This window comes from Misgurnus anguillicaudatus, chromosome 17 (genome assembly GCF_027580225.2).
Source record: "Misgurnus anguillicaudatus chromosome 17, ASM2758022v2, whole genome shotgun sequence".
Lineage (NCBI taxonomy): Eukaryota > Metazoa > Chordata > Actinopteri > Cypriniformes > Cobitidae > Misgurnus > Misgurnus anguillicaudatus.
The window spans coordinates 9,625,806-9,644,621 of record NC_073353.2 but is presented as its reverse complement, the minus strand read 5'-3'; the positions used below and the strand labels follow the sequence as shown (position 1 = coordinate 9,644,621).

Here is an 18,816-nt window from a genome sequence, read left to right as displayed (position 1 = left end):
GACTGAGAAGAGCTAAGAGCACGACACAGCTTATCGCTAAAATGCTAACAAAAGCTGCTTATTAATCCTTGTGCTTTGACTGGAAGTGTTTTTAAGCATGCTGTTTAAAGGCAGGGTGCATGATCTTTGAAAGCCAGTGTGAAAGCCACACATATGCAACCCAGGCAACGATGTTGTTTAGTAGACACGCACCTTACTGCTGATTGGCTACAAGTCTGTTTTGGTAGTCGGCCCGACTCCCTTTTCCAAAATGTTTTTCAGAAATCGTGCACTCCACCTTAAATAACTTTTTGCATGTTGTGCACATAGATGCATGTTGTATAATATATTTATGTTTTAAGACTGATATGTGAGGTGTGGAGCGTTGCACGGACCCAGTCGGGGTGCCATTGTGGGTGCAGACTTTTCCATTTGCTTTTGAATCATGGTCTTGATGTCATACGCCATTCGGTCTGCGCAGCGCAACAATAGGCCTGTCACAATAGCTACATTTTATAAGTCGGTTATTTACCCTAAAAATAATGTTCATAGTCGATAGTATTGTTTTTTTTAAGATCATTTTATGTAAATGATTATCTGACAATAAAATATAACAATGCAAGTACACCCTTTCGAAGAACAAAACATAAAATATTAAGATGAAAAATATGACAAATATGAAATTGGAATGTAAGGAAAAAATAATCTAAATATAATATGCATTTCATAGTCATTGTTCAGTGTAAATCCTAGCTTCACAGGGTTTTACTCTGATCGCATCTGTATGTGCCATACGCGCAGTCACGTTTATAATAGCTACACCTCAGATCTAAACACTAGATGTTGTGGTTTTGTTTCAGATGAATTTTTATTTGTATAGCTCTTTTCAGTGCATCTGTTTTTGAACAGAGTAGACATGCGGTCTCGTTTAAAATCGGAATCAATCAAGAAAATTGCAATCGGTGCATCTGTAGTTTACATGAGAAGTTCACGTATCTGTTCCTCTGAAAAAACAATGCTGTGGCCTGATATTAAAATGTGCCTTCTGTGTCAGAACGTCAGATGGCCAAATTACCTAATAGTGCATTTCGACAGCTTGGTTGCCAATTATTATGATTGCCTCATTGAGACCACAATGGCCCATAAATGCAAACTCTGGTGATTGCAACCTCCAGAATGAGCAGTAGATTGAGTAACAAAAATCCACATGAGCGGGTTTGTAATTTGCAGACAACAAAAACAAATGAAATTGCAAACATAAAAAAACGAGCAGATAAACATATGCTTCCCATCGTCTGTTGCACTCCTGTATGTGTCTGGCAACCCAAAGTACCAAGTTTAACCGCTAGAAGTCAATGTTACACACAGCTCCTTAAAACAAAAATAATCTAGGGTAAATTTCCCAAAAGCTTCATTAATCAACTATGTTCACAAGTTCTATCGTTCCAGCATAATTTAATGATTTTGGTTGTTTCCCCAAACCATCGTTCCAACAAACGTTCGCCAAACAGCATCACAAATTTGTTTGATGTATGTCTACATGTCAGAGCACACAAGCGGCATACAATACATTGTATAACAATCATTTCAAATATAATAATTTCAAATTTAAGTCTTTTAATGTGTCAAGAAAATGAAAGTGTTGCTGTTATACACTCACCTAAAGGGTTATTAGGAACACCTGTTCAATTTCTCAATGCAATTATCTAATCAACCAAATCACATGGAAGTTGCTTCAATGCATTTAGGGGTGTGGTCCTGGTCAAGACAATCTCCTGAACTCCAAACTGAATGCATGGTTGTTGATGCCAGACGGGCCGTTCTGAGTATTTCACAAACTGCTCAGTTACTGGGACTTTCACGCACAACCATTTCTAGGGTTTACAAAGAATGGTGTGAAAAGGGGAAAACATTATAGTATTGCGGGCGAAAATGCCTTGCTGTTGCTAGAGGTCAGAGGAAAATGTGAAGACTGATTCAAGCTGATAGAAGAGCAACTTTGACTGAAATAACCACTCGTTACAACCAAGGTATGCAGCAAAGCATTTGTGAAGCCACAACATGCACAACCTTGAGGTGGATGGGCTACAACAGCAGAAGAAATGAAGAGTTTGGTTACAAAACCAGATAACTCAGCTTTTTTAATTTTTAAAAAAATCAAATTTTTTGATTCCAATTAATATCAATTAAACTGCAGTTGGTTTGTTTTGATTTAAGGCTTCATAACTAAAAATATACAGCTAAATAGCACCATAAAAACCTGATAACATAATAATAAGCATGGTTTGACAAATATTAAAGACATTTTCCATGTTTAATTGCTTTAATTGGGTCCCCAGTGCTTCTATCAACCCAGAAAACGTGAAAAAGATCAACCTAGCATCTTAGTTTAGGTAAACCATTTTTGCAAGCATGTGAAAAATTAGATCGATCAGATTTCGCCTGTTTTGTGATGTAGGTAGCAAGGCCAATTACAATAATACCGCCCCTTTATCTGCACTATCCAACCACGGCACTGCCATTTAGTGCACCTGTATGAATGTCTTTTTTCTGATGAACACAAAATAATATATTTTGATAAATGATGGTAAGCACACGGCTGATTGTAACCAGGAGGTTTTGAAGGAAAAACAAAATTGTGGAATTCAATGGGTACCATCAACTGTGTGCTTACCATCATTTATCAAAATATCTTCATCGTTTATCACAATACATACTATTTGTTTTCCTACTATGGAAGTCAATGGTTACGGTTGGTTGCACCTTTCCAAAAAGGTACACTTTGAAAATTGGTGGTGGATCTTATAATCTGGGCTGTCTTATATTTGGGACAATAGAATACAGTACAATGTTTTCACTAGCTAGGTAGTTAGTTTCTGCAACAATGCATAGTACGATGGTAGTTTAGCAGCAAGTATGGAAAACGTACCCCTGATCAGTTCTACTTGTAAGCACTAAAACTCACGCGTGTCAGTTCACAGACCTTGTTACCCGTATTTATGGATTCTGAATTTGGCGAGACATCAAATTCTTTGGTGGAGTTTAAACAGAAATACTCTCATCTCTGTGATGTGATCTATATTTGTTTACCATTCCCCTGGTCCTAGACTAAAATCAATTCTAAGTTGTACAATCACGTACACTAATTGGAATAAAAAGGGAATTGAAGAAAAGCAGGCCATCCACCCACTATTTTCTCTGGCACAGTTAAACTCTATTTGCAAATCAAATGCAGTCGAAAAAATGCAGTAATCACATGATGATTAAAACCATGAGCAAGCCATGCAACAGCTGTAATCTGTCGTATATTATTATAATCAACTGTCGAGGAATCTGTTATTGTAAAGCGATGTGCATGGGTGTCACTTTCTTTTAAAACGTGATGGGGACATTGGCACAGGTGTTTGATAGTGTGGGGGTTGAACAAAATGTATTAAATAGTTTGAGTGTGTGTCATATCACTGTTTCACACAAACATATTTGTCGTGGCACATCCTCCAGGGGGATGGGTAAAAAAATGGGTAACTAATATGAGTTTTCATTTTCGGATGTGGAGCTGCGAGCAAACCCTTAACCTGACATGTTTGCAAAAAATGCAGTGAGCACCGCCATGTGAAATGAGACACTCAGTGCGCACGACCAACCACTCTGCAATGACATTTTCAGCGAATGCATAAACAGGGTTCCCACACCTTGGCTCTACACCTTCCGCTCTACATGCGCGAATGCATTCAAACTGTTTAAGCGGCAAACTAGGCGCGGTTTTGACGTGAGAGAACTTGCGCTGCGTCACTATGTTGACACTTTGGGGACGCCTCCAGTGGTAAGTGCGTCTGAATGTGTATATCAAATTCAACCAATGGTGAGGCTTAATGACAAAGACAGGGTGACGCGGGAGCCAGGAAGTATATTGCTATCTAAACCCCCCCCCAATTTCCGCATACAGCTCCCGTCAAATGTAGTGACAGAAGCTGGCGCAGATTGTTCAGTGTGTTACTTGACTGGCTCTCTCATCATCATATGTTGATTTTTCTGAGAGAATAAAGTTGTAAGCTTTGGCAGACTGTCAGTGTTGGATTTCTTCTTACTTGTGTTCTTTCTTTTTAGTGTGCTTCATGTTTTCTACATACTGTATCTGGGCCACCTTATAATAAATTAGGTGAAAGAGAGTTATTAAGTAAGTTTACCACCCTGCAACTTGCATGGTTTGTGTGGTGGTTAAAAACGCTAACTTGAGTATACAGAACCTGTCACATGAGAAAGGTACATCAGTGAAAAACATGCTGTGAAAAAATCTATTTGTGGCGGTCAGTTTTGATTTTGTGGCAGGCCGCCTAGATGGTTCTATTCATTGAAGCTCATCTTGTCGTTATGGCAACAGGTGCGTAAACTCATACGTCAAAATGTACCAAAATTGATGATGTTTATCATGAGTGGAAACAAATTGGTTTGTTTTGTTCAATGATTGCACTCGGACATAAGACAGACATAAGCTGCGGAAAAATGATTCCAGACACATTTGGGAGATCAAATCGAATGGTATTTGTATTAAAAACATAGCAGTGTTCATTTCAGATTCGTTTCAATGTGTTAATGTAGCTTTTCTTGAAAAGTACTGGGTGGAAAAATTGTGTAAAGTCAAACTGACCCTAGAACCAGAGTAGCAATTTAGCCTCTGCCCTGTGCTTGCTGCTGACAGACCCAAGCAGTCCAGACGTCAACTCAACGTCAACGTGTGTCATCTTCCCAGGCCTGAAGCCAGTTATAAAATCAGCTTGTGAGATCTTTTAAAAATGATTGACAAGCTGTCATCAGCTTGTGACATCACTCCAAGAAATGCGACTGTGATTCCAGTACTGTTCAAGACTTACAGGGACTCAAGATCTTTTAAACTGACAAAATTATCTATTAAGAATAACTTTATTTCTCATCTCATATGGTGACCCAACAGCATACTTCTGAATTAAATGTACAACACACTTAAAGCTGGCTTCTGGCCAATTATAAGTTCAGTTAGGATTTTCATTACTAGCTTCTTTCTGTTTTTACCATACTTCATTGATCATCAGGTTGTTTTTTGCCAGAAGAGAGCCAAGTACCGCACCACTAAATAAAACAGCCTCTCAAAGAAAGCGTGAGAGCTTCAATGCATTCATCCCTTTTGAAATGAAGAGCAACAAATAATTTACATAACTACACCTACACTGTACTTGACGTGGCCCTCGTTTGGCAATAAAGCTGCCAACTGTCGGCATATCACACAGACGGCTCTCTAAAGCAACGACTTAACACGACAGACACAAAAACACTGCCATCTCCCTTTTCCCATCGGTTTCAATCGTGTGAGATCATTACATGGGATCCCTACTATTTGTCCCTCTCGGCGAGTTCACGTGCCGCCATCCAACTGAGGAGCCCTTTCATCAGAGGGCAGCGGCACTAATTGCCAAGCCAGAGTCAGAGAAGGCGATGAAGTGGAAAGGTGATTAAATTCAGCCTTTGGAGTGCAGGGCAGCGAGCAAAGCGCTCTCTTTCCCGAGCTTACACCACTGACGCAGTTGAGCCCACCCTTAACACCCCTCCTCCTCCCGAGAGTGTGCGAGTGCCTGCGCGCCCATATATGCGTGAGTGTGTGTGTTTTTGCGTGGCTGTGAAAGGCTCAGACTCTGCTGGCAACGCGCACTGCTGCCGCGCTCCATGCCAGCGCCGCTCAGCTGCGCTCCTATTTGTTCCCCCTCCCGCTCTTGCGCACGCTCCCCACACACTCCGCCAGGCTGGGTGTGAGGAACGGCATGGAATGGAATCTCAGAAGGATGGAGAGCGAACTGAGACAGATCAACCCTGACTTGCTGCAGCCCAGCAAAAGCTTTAAGAAACCTTCTTCAAACACCATCACCATCAACGTGGGGGGGTACTTGTACGCAGCCCAGCGGCACACCCTGGTCAAGCACCCCGGCTCTCTGCTGGAGGAGATGGTCAGCGGGAAGAAACCCGTGGTGCACGTGGACTCCATGGGCAACACCTTCATCGACCGTGACGGTCCAATTTTCCGGCACGTTTTGAACTACTTGCGCTTGGGTGAGCTGGTATTACCCGACGACTTCAAGGAAGTCGAGCTGCTCCGGCGTGAAGCCGACTTCTACCGGCTGAGCGAACTGGCCCAAGCCCTGCAGGAATGGGAGCAACAGCAGGCCGCGCAACGCGAGCCCGCCTTTTTGGAGGTGACGGACAGCCACGAGCGCTCCCAAGGTCTAAAAGTCTACTGCAGCGACAGCACGTTTATCGAAAAAGTGAAAAGTCGCCTGGTGCAGATCTCCAAGAGCCGACTGGACGGCTTTCCAGAAGAGTTTGAGGTGTCGTCCAACGTCATCCAGTTCCGGCATTTCATCAAATCGGAGCAGGGCTCTCGGCTTGTTTTGAAGCAGGACAGCACGTTTTTGTGTACATTGGAGTGTCTGAAGCTGGAGGTGGTGATGTTAGCGCTGAAAGCAGGCTTTCGACTGCTTACCAGCCTAGACAGCAGCCGTGGATCTGTGGTTCAATGCGAGGCTCTGCATTTTGTCAAGTGACCCGACCAGTCATCACTTACCACCTGACCTGCTGTACACCATCACATCAAACACCAGCGTCCTCAACCGAAATCCTGTTCTGGAATATTCCTGCTTCTGCATTACACATTCCCATTAACAGCCTTGATAAACAAGAGACATGTACTGTGGATCTTTGTTTTGGTTTTGTGTATGTAGTTTTTACTGTTTAGTTGCTTTAACAGAAAGTTTGTACATAACAGTTTCGATTTGCAGATCACTTTGGGAGTCAAAAAGTTGAAGTGCAACAATCATTACATCTGTACGCAAATGTTGTGAATTGGGTAATGTGAAAAAGTGTAGTGAACAGCAAATTGTAACATTGAGTCTGTGACTGTTTTTCAAAATAAAGCAACAATGTATATCTTAATATATATATATATTATTTCTCTGCTAAATGTGAACTTGACAAATGACATTGGGCTGTATAAATATAGCTACATTTATTTTTCTCGTATTTGCAGTACAGTCAGTTTGTAAATGATTGTCCTAAATTAAAAGTTTGCAATATTACGCAGCAAAATGTGACCTAAAAAGCTTCGCCTAATAGTTTCCTCCAGCATTGATCCAAATTCTAATGGGTATGAGATTGGAGAACAATTTTAGAGCATGTGGCATACATACACATCTATCAATGATATTATAATTTGTGCCTCTTTACACATTAATACAATTCATCTGTATTGAGACTATTTTGCATTAGTCAGATGCAAGAAAGTATGTTAAGTTAAAATAAGATCGATCACTGAATCTGGCAACACTAAGAATGCAGCAAAGCCAAAAGAGTCTTGTTTGGCACACAGCAAAATTCGTCCATTTCGAGGTCTAGGCAAAGGCATACATACGGTTACACTCACATTGCATTAGCCGACATCTTCACACACTGGACTCCATCTGTTTTCATCGAGTCTGTCATGCAATCTCCCACTAAAATGAGTCAGAAGCCCATTTCAGACACAGGGAAACCGAAACATCTCCAATCTCCACACTTTGATATTTGGACATCAAACTAGGGTCTCTTTTAATTGCAGATATGTCATTAATTTTTGATGAGACACTGCGAGGCTTATTAGCTGTCATCTCTGGCTGACGCGTTTCTAAACTGATGCCAGCATGGGACTGGAAACCATGCAGTAAAGAGTCGTGTTAGAAAACGAGCTTTTATTTCAAATGGATGAAAGCTGAAATATTCATGGATCATCAGTCTCACATTTAATTGTTGCCAGGCAAATGAGACTCCTACATAACACAAAGAAGCCAAAGATTGTCATCATGTACTCCCAAGAGGCATGACTAATGGCTTCTTCTCATTTTGATCAAAATTAATGGTTAGGCTAACATGCGAGCACAAGCACTTGCATGCCCTTAAGAGACCAATTTCTCAGCCGCACACAGAAGGGCGAAAGAGGAAATAATGAAATTCCCGGCTGGTTACTTTTTCAAAGTGAAAGTTTGAATAGAGGCAAGCTGTTGGAAAAATGGGCAATTGTCAAGGCCATCTGCAAAAACAAAGCGCAGCAAAACAGAGTTTTAGGAAGAGATGGAAAAATGCAACCTTCAAATGCTCCGGAAAACAAAAGAAATCTGCCAATATTCTATCAGACAATTCAATGTGCTTTTGGACAACAATGATTTACCAAACATTTATCTATTGATATCCATGACAACCATAACCACACATCACATCCGATCTCCACAGATCAAACACCTACTGAAATATTTACAGTATTCAAACACTTAAAAGGTTCTAAACATACACAATTGACAAAAAAATACATTTTCTACCCCAACATTCAGCCGTGATTACAACGGTCATGTGACTCTTTTGTGCACGCTGAATGGCAACATTTCTATTTAGAGCCACAGATGAAAATCTGAGCGACATAAAAACTGCACACAGAGAAAACATTTTTGGGAACGTTCCAAAGAATCAACACGTGTACTTGTAGCCACTTGAAAGTTCCCATCTCTTTGTGTCTGGTTTTAACCTGGCAACGGGCCTTAAGAGCTCCTTTCAATCAAATCAAGCCGACTCTTCAACCTATACTTCTGAAGGACTGTGTGGGTAACAAGCAAGAAAAAATCTCAACCGAAGTCTTAACAGCTCCACACGTCAAGACACCTGGTGTTACTTTGTGACAGCGTGACAGATCGCAAGAGAACGTACCTTTATGCAATACTCTGAAAAGATTTTACAGACCACTCTTAAATAATAGCGTTAGATAATAAATGGAAAGATGTTAAATTGTCTGTAACTAGACAAAATTGTCAAAATATGCTGTCACTGGGGCAGTACCCTTTAAAAGGAATAGTCAATTTTCTTAAAAGAAAAATCCAGACAATTCACTCACCACCATGTCATCCAAAATCTTTCTTTGTTCAGTCGAGAAGAAACTATGCCCCTTGAGGAAAACATTGCAGGATCCCCCCCACTCCAATGGACTTCAATAGAGCCCAACATTCAATACCCAACAGTTTTTTTCAAGGGAGTTTCAAATGACCACAAATGATCCCAAACGAGGCACAAGGGTCCTATCCAGCGAAACGATTGTCATTTTTGACAATAAAAATAAAAATATGCAGTTTAAAACCACAACTTTTCGTCTAGGTCTGGTCCAGCGCGACCTCACGTAAATGTGTGGTGACGTAGGGAGGTCACGTGTTACATATGAAATGCACATTTGCGGACCATTTTGGACAATTAAACAAAGACATTAATTAGTATCATTCCACATACAACAAACGTCTGACGGTCCTCTTTCTCTACATTTGTAAACATTGGGGCGTTCGTCCTCTGTGACCTCTTGACGTCATGACGTATTGCGTGAGGTCGCTGGCGCTTTCAGGACCGGACCTAGACGAGAAATTGTGGTTTAAAAGTGTATTTTTTTTTTAATTGTCAAAAATGACAATCGTTTCGCTAGATAAGACCCTTATGTCTCGTTTGGGATCGTTTATAGTCCTTAGAATGTCTGTTGAAAAAAAAACTGTTAAGTGTTGAGTTAAGTATTAAGTGTTGGGCTCTATTAAAGTACATTAAAATGAGAAAAATCCTGCAATGTTTTCCTCAAAAAACATAATTTCTTCTTGACTGAACAGAGAAAGACATCAACATTTTGGATGACATGGTGGTGAATAAATTATCTGGATTTTTCTTTTAAGAAAATTGACTATTCCTTTAAAAGGGTCCTAAAATGTACCATAAGGCACAGATATGTAACTTAGATTGTACCTTTCAGTTACTAATAAGTGCTCTTTGTTATGTTACTAATATAAACTTCTCTAGGTACAAAAGGTGCACTTTTGAACAGCCCCAGTGACTGCTGGGGTACAGATTTTGACCATTTTTCTAACAGTGCAGATACAAATAAACCAAACTGTAGCCCTGTGCAGAGTCTGTAAGCCAAAATAAATCTGTAAGCTAAAAGATCAAGGACGCATTTTGCGTTAACTTTAAAAATGCACATAGGACGACAACATCTCTGTCGTAAAGTTTCTGTCTGGTTTCGTCCCTACACATATTTCTGCTGCTGTATGTGCTCACATGATAACTTTTACGGACACCAAAGAAGAGGGTTTATGCATTGCATTGTACAGAGCATTTCTCTGAACTTATTTAATTGATAACTTACTAAGAGAAAGACACTGGCAGTCTTCCACCCCCAGAAAAAGCTTTTAACTGTACAAGTAGAGCCTCTATTCATGGCCAACTTCTGTGGCTAACCTGTTGCTTAGCAACCACTTAATCAATACCTGGGGCTTGCGAGCGCCAAGCAGGCGACTGAAAAAATCATAAATGAACAAAAGCGCAAAACACAGTGATTGCAATTCCACACGAAGCTTTGTGTGAATTTCAGTCAGGGTGCAATTATTGCGTTCAGCACTGCTGTATAGTGAGTGACCTTCAGTGAAATTGCACATTAAAAACCTGTGTTTTATCGTCTGTATGCATCTACAGTCAATTGAAGAGAATGGCTACTACTGAACGTTGTACACGTTATGAACGTTATACAATGTGATTTTAAGTTTTTGGTTGAGCTTAAATTGTAAAATGCTAGAATACATTTTTTAATGGACTATTAACTATTATGTGTCAGTGTCCAAAAAACAGGGTGAGCCGAAAGCAGCTCATAATGCCCATGAATTAAATAATAATTTGGGGAAATAAGACATACACAACATTGCATCACTATTTACAAATTCCCTAAAACAGCAATTCATTATATCATTACACTTCGGTTTGTTTTTTATACAAACATAACATCTAGCTAAAAAACATGTAGGGGCGGTTTTCTAGGCATGGATTAGACCAGTCCTAGACTAAAATAAATGCAAGAGCTGTTCAAACTGAAAACAACTTGCACCGACATATCTTAAAATACATCAGTGCCCTTTGTTTAGCCTCAAAATGCACACAAGTGATGTTTTTAGTAAGGCATGTTTGTTAAAACTAGTTATATTTCATAATTAAACTAAGTCCTGGTTTAAGAAAATCCCTGTCCAAGAAACCACCGCATAGTTTATCACCTTTTATTAATCTTTGTTGTTAATGCCAATACAATTCAATTCAGTTCATGTTAGTTCACTGTGCATTAACTAATGTTAACTTTTGATTTTAAAAATGTATTAGTAGGCTAAATGTTCAAATTAACATATACGAAGATTAATAAATGCTTTACAAGTATTGTTAGTTCATGTTAGATCATCATGTTAACAAATACAACCTTATTGTACACCAAAAGATGCTGTGTTATTTTCAACCCAGAGTTGGGTCAAAAAGGGACAAACCCAGCCTTTGGGTCTAAATAACCCAACATTGTGGGCGAACAACCCAGCATAGGTTAAGGTTTTGAACCAACGTTGGATTGAAAATAACCCAGCATACCTATAATAATGCACCACTTTATGATACATTTGTGCTCTCATACATTTTACAGCTTGACAGCTTATGGATTTTTTGACAGCATCAGAAACTTTATAGCCATGTTCTCAAGTTCGCATTAAAATGTAATCGATAGGGAATGAGATAAAGCATATTTGGCATGCTGTCCGAGAGGAGGGCTCCGAGCTCGGAATTTTTGCCCGAACCTATACTCCCCCCTCTTTAAATGGGATAGATGAAACTAGATGAGAGTGAGGTGATGGGGTGGATGAGGGATGCTGCAAAAAACTGTCATGGGACAAGAGGTAAGGGACGACTATTTATAGGCCCCTCTTCGTGCTGATTGGTTGGATCACATGACCAGGCTCCTCCCTAACTTAGTTTAATAAACTTAATTTCAAGAGTTTCCATTAACATGTAATCAATAGAAAAATTGAGATAAAGCAAAATTGGCTCCACAAAAATGCCACGTAAATGACAAACAGCAACCAGGAAAACATCCCAAAAAGTTGGCTGGGAGGGCTCTTACTGCATCCGACGGGGACTTTTGCTGAGATGCTCGCAGCATTGGACAGGAAAGCCCCACCAGCAGTCAAACGGGGAGCACACCTGCGTACTTGAGGAACAGTCTTGAACAAGTTCGGGCAGATCGACTAGGGGGCCCTTACAGCATCCGTTGGGAGATTTGGTTGAGATGCTCGCAGCACCGGACAGGAAGGCTCCGTGGCTGCAGTCGAGCGGGAGCATTCGAATGAAGCGTTTGACTGGGAAGACCCTCACAGCATCCGACGGGAGCTTTAGTGAAAATGCTCACAGCATCGGACGGGTAGGTCTGGCCTGCAGGCAAACGGGAATGCTCAAGTATAGGGTTTAAAGAGCGAAATTAGGCATCCAGTTTAGGCGTTCGACTGGGAGGACCATCGCAGCATCCCACGAGAGCATTAGCTGAGATGCTCATGTCATCAAACAGGTAGGTCAGGAGTGCTTGAATATAAAAGTTTAAAAGAGCGAAATTAGGCGTCCAGTTTATGCGTTCGACTGGGAGGACCCTAGCAGAATCCGATGGGAGCTTTAGTTGAAATGCTCGCAGCATCGGACGAAAAGGTCATGCCTGCAGTCGAACGGAAATCTAAATGTGTGGTGTGAGCTTGAACCGCAATTTGAAGGGGCAAAATTTAAAACCGTGAAAGAAAATTACGCACAGCCTACAAAGTAAACCTTACAGTAAAGCCGGACAGTGCGTGAAAAAGATAAAAGTAAACTGGTTATAAATATATACACATATACATACACACATAGATACAAGTATATAAATAACACCCACACGCCAAATTGATATCTCCACCTGAACGTATTTGTGCCCTGATATTGCTGGTCACTGGCAGGGGTTCCAACGCGACGGCATTGGGTGGAGTTGGCAGAGAACCTCACACTAGCGTCTGTCCCAGGGAGATGATAAACGGCGAGAGGAAAAAATGGGGTCAGGGCCTGAGCTGCTAACGAAGGCAACCTCACACTAGAACAAGCGCCTGGAGTTGGCAGCCAATAATGAGGTAAAGTAGGAGACACAGGAGAAAGAGAAGTAGGCGGCAAATAGCTAGGAGGTGGAACGGGACAGAGCAATGTAGTAAACGAAGGAGCTGCGATAGAGGTTTGAGCGGGCAGAGGAGCTAACTGAGGTTCGGCCACCTGGGAATCCGGGGCGCGGCCCAGGCTTGCTGGGGGCCTACAGCAGCGGTGAGGCACGGGAAGAGGAGCCGGCTCTGCATTGGATGTGGGTGGAGAAGCAGTGGGGTGCGACTTCCAGGCCCGATGAGCTCTGCTTGTTCGAGGGGATGAGATGGATACAGACGGAGAAGAGTTAGTAGACTAAAGGGACACGTACAAATTATATTAGATTTTATTCAATCTGCACGGAAAGTTGAAGTTTGAATTTAACAGCACTTGTCTCAGCGCTTTTACTGTCCATTTTTCTATTGCTGGAGTCTTCGGACTGGCCAGAGTAGAGGCGGATGATGAAAGGAAAGGTGACGGGTGTCTCGGCAGCTCGGTGTGCATTGAGAGTTGGAGCATGACCGGCACCCCCGAGATTGGTTGTTGATGGTGGAAACAGGAGGGGAGGAATCGCTTCCCAAGTTGGCAGCTTCTGCACAGATAAGAGATTGATCGTCGGACATGCCGGCACTTGGGCGGGGCTAGATGCTGCAAAAAATCTGTCACGGGACAGAGATGAAGGACTGCTATTTATAGGCACCTCTTTATACTGATTGACCATGCTCCCACCAAACTTAGTTTAGTTTTTAATAAACTTTATTTCAAGTTAAAATTGTCTTATTTAAAATGGCATTTTATGAGATTTTTTTTAAGAAAATGTCTTCTGTGTCCATAGAGTGCGTATGTGAAGTTTTAGCTAAAAAAACATCACAGATAATTAATTATAGCATGTTCAATTTGCCACTTTATAGGTGTGAGCAAAATCTGCCGTTTTGTGGTGTTTTTTGTTAAATGCAAATGAGGTGATGAAATGCAAACACTGATTGCCATAACGGTGATATGTTGAAATTGAAACTCAATTGTGCTATTAATTATTTTTCTCTCTCTCTGCACTAAATGGCAGAGCCGTGGTTGGATTAAGGCAGATTAAGGGGCAGTATTATTATAAGAAGGTCCCTTTTCTACCTCATATAGGAAGCAAAATCTGAATGACCTATATTTTCACATACTTGCAAAGAATAATTTACCAAAACTAAGTTACTGGGTTAATCTTATTGACATTTTCTAGGTTGATAGAAGCAGTGGGGACCCAATTATAGAACTCAAACATGGAAAAAGTCAAATTTTCATGATATATGTTTCAATCGAGCAGCCCTAAAGGACATGATCAAAAATGTCACAAATGTGCATGTTGCAATGGCTTGAAATAAATGAATGATTTTAATGCTTAAAGTCGACTCTGAATCGCTGAAACGAGTCGTTATAGGGAGTGAGTCTTCTTGACCCGCCCACAGCTAGTTCGTGTGTGTAAACATCATATCACGCTGTGTTTTCAGTTTGTGTTGTTTTCACTACCAATGGAGACTTTTTCAGGGAGGGATATACTAAACGTGTCTGGCTGTGAAGAATCAGTGGTTAAAATAAATTTTTAATGGAGGAATTTAGACGTTTGGCAATGAAAGATGGTTCAGTACCCACTTTATTTGGAACAACATGCGTCTCCTAACCACAACCTGTAAGTATGATTATAGCTACATACTTGCTTAAATGAGTTTAAAATGTCTATCATCATTTTTATTGCTTGGATTAATGATGAATGATGTCGTTGTCAGAGAGTCACGTTAGCAGGCGGTTAACGCATGCTGCACTTTCGGTTTTGCTATGACCCGGTTATTTTACATAAATGCTTAAATGAGTGTAAAATGTCTATAGTCGTTTTTATTGCTTGGATTAATGAACGATCTCATTGTTTAAACTCTATATACTGTCAGAGAGTCACGTTAGCAAACGGCTAGCGCATGCTCACTTACGGTTTTGTTATGACCCGGTTAGTTTACATAAATGCTTAAATGAGTGTAAAATGTTAATTTCAATCGTCGTTTTTATTGCTTGGATTAATGATGAATAATGTGTATTGATGTTGACAATGTCTTCTCAGTAAATCATGTTAGCATGAGGTCAATACATGTTGCACTATTGTTGGTCTGTGCCACTGATCTGTGGTCTGCGCGACTGATCTGTGCAAAGACACTCTGTCAGTTGACCAATCAGAGCAGAGTAGGCTACTGAAAGGTGGGGTTTAGGCAGACTTGAGTCGTGGAACGGCTTCACACGAATCTTTGGGGATCTCTGAGAAATGGGGTAATTTTAAATTTATATTTTGAGAAAATTACAGTGTTTTTTGACCTTGCATGCATTTAAACCTGTTGTCCGGGACTTATAAACAGTGATAGGATGCTTAAAATTGTCATCTTACTGGCTCTTTAAAAAAGTTATGTTTATTTAAAGTTTTAGATTGATGAATGTATGTTGTTTGATGTTCTGAAAAATGATATACTATAATTTTTACTATAAAAACTTAAAGCATTATACTTTAAAACTTTTATGTTGAACTCTGCTAGAAATGTGTCACTATTATTTAAATGTCTGGTGAAACTCTTTCCTAATACCAGTCACAGTGCAAGAGATGATCATTTCATCATCATGCTCACCTGAAGTCTCTGTAAAGACAGCAAGGGTCTGAGCTCCCACCGTCTGCATGTTGAAGGGGTGTTCTTTGGGAACCCGAACGGATGAAACCTTCTCCCCAGAGCTCTCAACAACCGCCAGCTCCTCGTTCAAACTGAAAGAGACCTGAGGAAATAATCAATCATTCTCTCTGCAAACAAACACATCACCACATCCTATAGTGTCAGAAGAGATTCTGATCAGTAGTGACATCTTTAAAAAGTTGCAGACAGAATCCCAATGGCTTTACCACAGTCTTCCCTTGAACTCTAGAAGAGAGGAAAATATTACGAGTGAAAAGATTTCACAAAGTAAAGACACACCGAAGAGACTTGAAAATAAACCTTACTTCCCAATTTTAAGTTTGCCAACTTCTCCTCGTCCAGATGCCTTAGTCCACTGTTGAGAAAGATATTTGGGCACCTAAAGTAAAAGTGAACAAGACTTAACTTTGTTTGATTTTTTTCTTATTTCCAGTCACAGTTTAATGTGTAATGCTCATGTGGAAGCAAGCACACACACAACACAACTTTAATATTATACCATTAAATTGTGGTGCAAATTTTTTTAAACTTGTCGTCGTGCACTTTAACACACCTCTCTTCAACAACCTGAGTGACTTTAGTTTAATATTTAGAGTTAGGTGTTTTCAAGTATCTAACCAGTGAGCAACTATATAAAAAACCAAACCCAGAAATCCACCTCTTGTAAATCACCAACCTTCACCAGCCAGACTCCTGTGTTTTGTTTGGCCCTAGTCAAATCGACGTCTTGTCCTTTGTCTGACATGACTGTGTTTGAAAAGCTCTCAGTAAATACAGTAAAAATTGCGTTGATATTTGAAAGTAAACCAGGCCGCAGATTGCAAACGCTTTCTAAATTGTAAACGCTCGAGACTTATATATCTGTACGTATCCCCATCTAGTGGCCATGAAAAGAAATGAGACACGTTTATTTTATCCAACAGATTTTTCTCTTTGACAAAAACATTGGTTTTGAGTTGGTGTTGGTCATAAATAGTAAAATAAAATTTCTATAGATTAAAATAAAACTGGAAAAGCATTGTGGCAAATTTTGTTTTTAAACTTAAAATTCCAATAGCCTATTATCAATCGGCTATAATTATTTTTTTATAGCCTACTTTGATTTTATGTTCATGCATAGGGTTTTAAACGATTTTAACTAACGATTTTTACAATTTAATTGTAAATGTTAATATTTTTTATGGTTCAATCTGTCGGTAAAAATTTCATAGCCACTAGATGTAGCAGTTTGACCCTTTTTTATCTGAAGACACTATAAAAACACACAAAACCCACATTTATTGTGATTTTATTAAGTGATTTTGTAAGTTCAAATGTCAGTTAAATTTTATGTTGATACCTGTTAATTAGAAAGTGATAAGAATTAATAATACCACATAAATATCTCAACCTTTTCACTTCAAGGTCCTTTTATTGTCCTCAATATAGCCTATTTAAAACCCTTCCTCATAGTTTCTAAAATATAGAAGAGCTTGGCATAACTAGACAGATGTATATTTGATATATAAATAAGAAATAGCTTGATTTGCAGTTGTTTTAACTTAATTTAATTTAATTTTCAATCATTTTAAAGAGGACACACCATGAAAATCTGACTCTTTCCATGTTAAAGTGCTATAATTGGGTCTCCAGTACTTGTATCAACTTAGAAAATGTGAAAAAGATCAACCCAGTAACTTAGTTTTGATAAACCATTCTCTGTAAGCATATGAAAAAATAGGTCCTTGAAATTTGGCTCCCCTGGTGAAGTCAGAAGGGGATAATACCGCCCCTTAATCTGCACTATCCAACCTCGCTACTGCCATTTAGTGCAGAGATCAGCTCATTTGCATGTTAAATGACACACCCCAAAATTGCACATTTTTGCACACACCTTCAAAGTGACAATTTTAACTTGCTATAATAAATTATCCATATGATATTTTGAGCTAAAACTTCACATATGTACTCTGGTGACACCAAAGATTTATTTGACATCTTAAAAAAGTCTTGTGAAATGTCCCCTTTAATTCAACTTGAAGCTTTATTGAAAGCTTGTTGAGGCCCCCTAGTGGACCCTGGCCCCCTCGTTGAGAAACTACGACATAAATCTATCCAAATCAAATGCTAATTTAATTTAAAAAGGCATAAACTAAAAGGGAAATAGATTAAAGCCTATAATTTAAAGCTTTGAATATTTTTTGTCTAACATTTATAAAGGGATTACTTCATGTCAAATAGCTGTCAATTATTTTTTTTAATCCCATGACCTTTATTTGTTCTTTTAGCTCAAGAAATCTCTCTTGTTTCAGAATTTCACCTTGGACACAGCACAACAAGCAATTTTGGCTAAACAAGGTAAAATTTGGGCTGTCAGTGTGACAGTCTAGATGTCTAACCATAGCCCAAGAATAGACGATGCGCAGTGTTCAAATTGAGGAGGGGCTGGGGTGGTCCCAGACCTCCTGAGCATTTAGGGAGGTCCCCTTGTTTTAATTAAAATTAAAATACTGCATGAATTTAAAATTCTCTTGCTGCGCTGCCACAAAGCGAAACTGTCCATTATTTGTCCCAATTTAGCAATAAACTAATTCATAAGATCTTAGCCAGGGGACCCCCCTTAATCTTTGTCATTATTCGAACACTGATGATGCTTAGAACAAAAAAATGAATGCAAACATCTTAAACACCTGTTGACTTTCCTTACATGATGAAATCACCTCCAAACTGTTTTCTATTTTGGCAAAAACAGCATGTAACCAAATTCAAGGTTATTTAGGGTTGAAGTGGGTTACTCATAGCCGGACTATATTGGGTCTAGTTAGTGGTCATTGCACGTCTTGGTTTTTGCTTGCTGGGAGATGTTTACACAAAGTAAGGCTTTGAAGGACCAGAATGCATTTCTTTCACCACAAGTTCATATTGCATATGAATTCAAACCTTGTCTGAAACAGGTCCCTTCACAAAGATTATTCACATATTAGATAGTGCTGAAATTGGACAAGGCTGTCCTTGCTGTCAGGGACACCATTACATGAGACAGAGGACATTGGAATGAGATGCATTTTTTTCAGTGTTATTCAAGTTTAAGGACTTGACATTTTAAGATCACTACACAAAAAGT

At 39.7% G+C, this 18,816-nt stretch overlaps 2 protein-coding genes across 3 annotated transcripts in view; one reads left to right on the top strand and one right to left on the bottom strand.

Annotated features, from left to right (window-relative positions):
* Positions 1-16,615, bottom strand: part of gtf2f2b (general transcription factor IIF, polypeptide 2b) — a 35,493-nt gene extending 18,878 nt beyond the window's left edge. The window contains exons 1-4 of one of the 2 annotated variants that reach the window (XM_055215955.2): positions 16,372-16,615; positions 16,019-16,092; positions 15,920-15,938; positions 15,654-15,795 (exon numbers count right to left, since the gene is read on the bottom strand). In XM_055215955.2, coding sequence (XP_055071930.1) covers positions 15,654-15,795; positions 15,920-15,938; positions 16,019-16,092; positions 16,372-16,458 — 322 coding nt within the window. In that variant the 5' untranslated portion in view covers positions 16,459-16,615. The remainder of the gene's footprint in view (positions 1-15,653; positions 15,796-15,919; positions 15,939-16,018; positions 16,093-16,371) is intronic. The other variant, XM_055215956.2, reaches the window with a different exon arrangement.
* On the top strand, positions 5,576-6,936 carry kctd4 (potassium channel tetramerization domain containing 4). The gene has a single exon (XM_055215957.2). The coding sequence runs from the start codon at positions 5,772-5,774 to the stop codon at positions 6,546-6,548; it is 777 nt and encodes a 258-aa protein (XP_055071932.1). The 5' UTR covers positions 5,576-5,771; the 3' UTR covers positions 6,549-6,936.
* Positions 16,616-18,816: the final 2,201 nt, after the last annotated feature.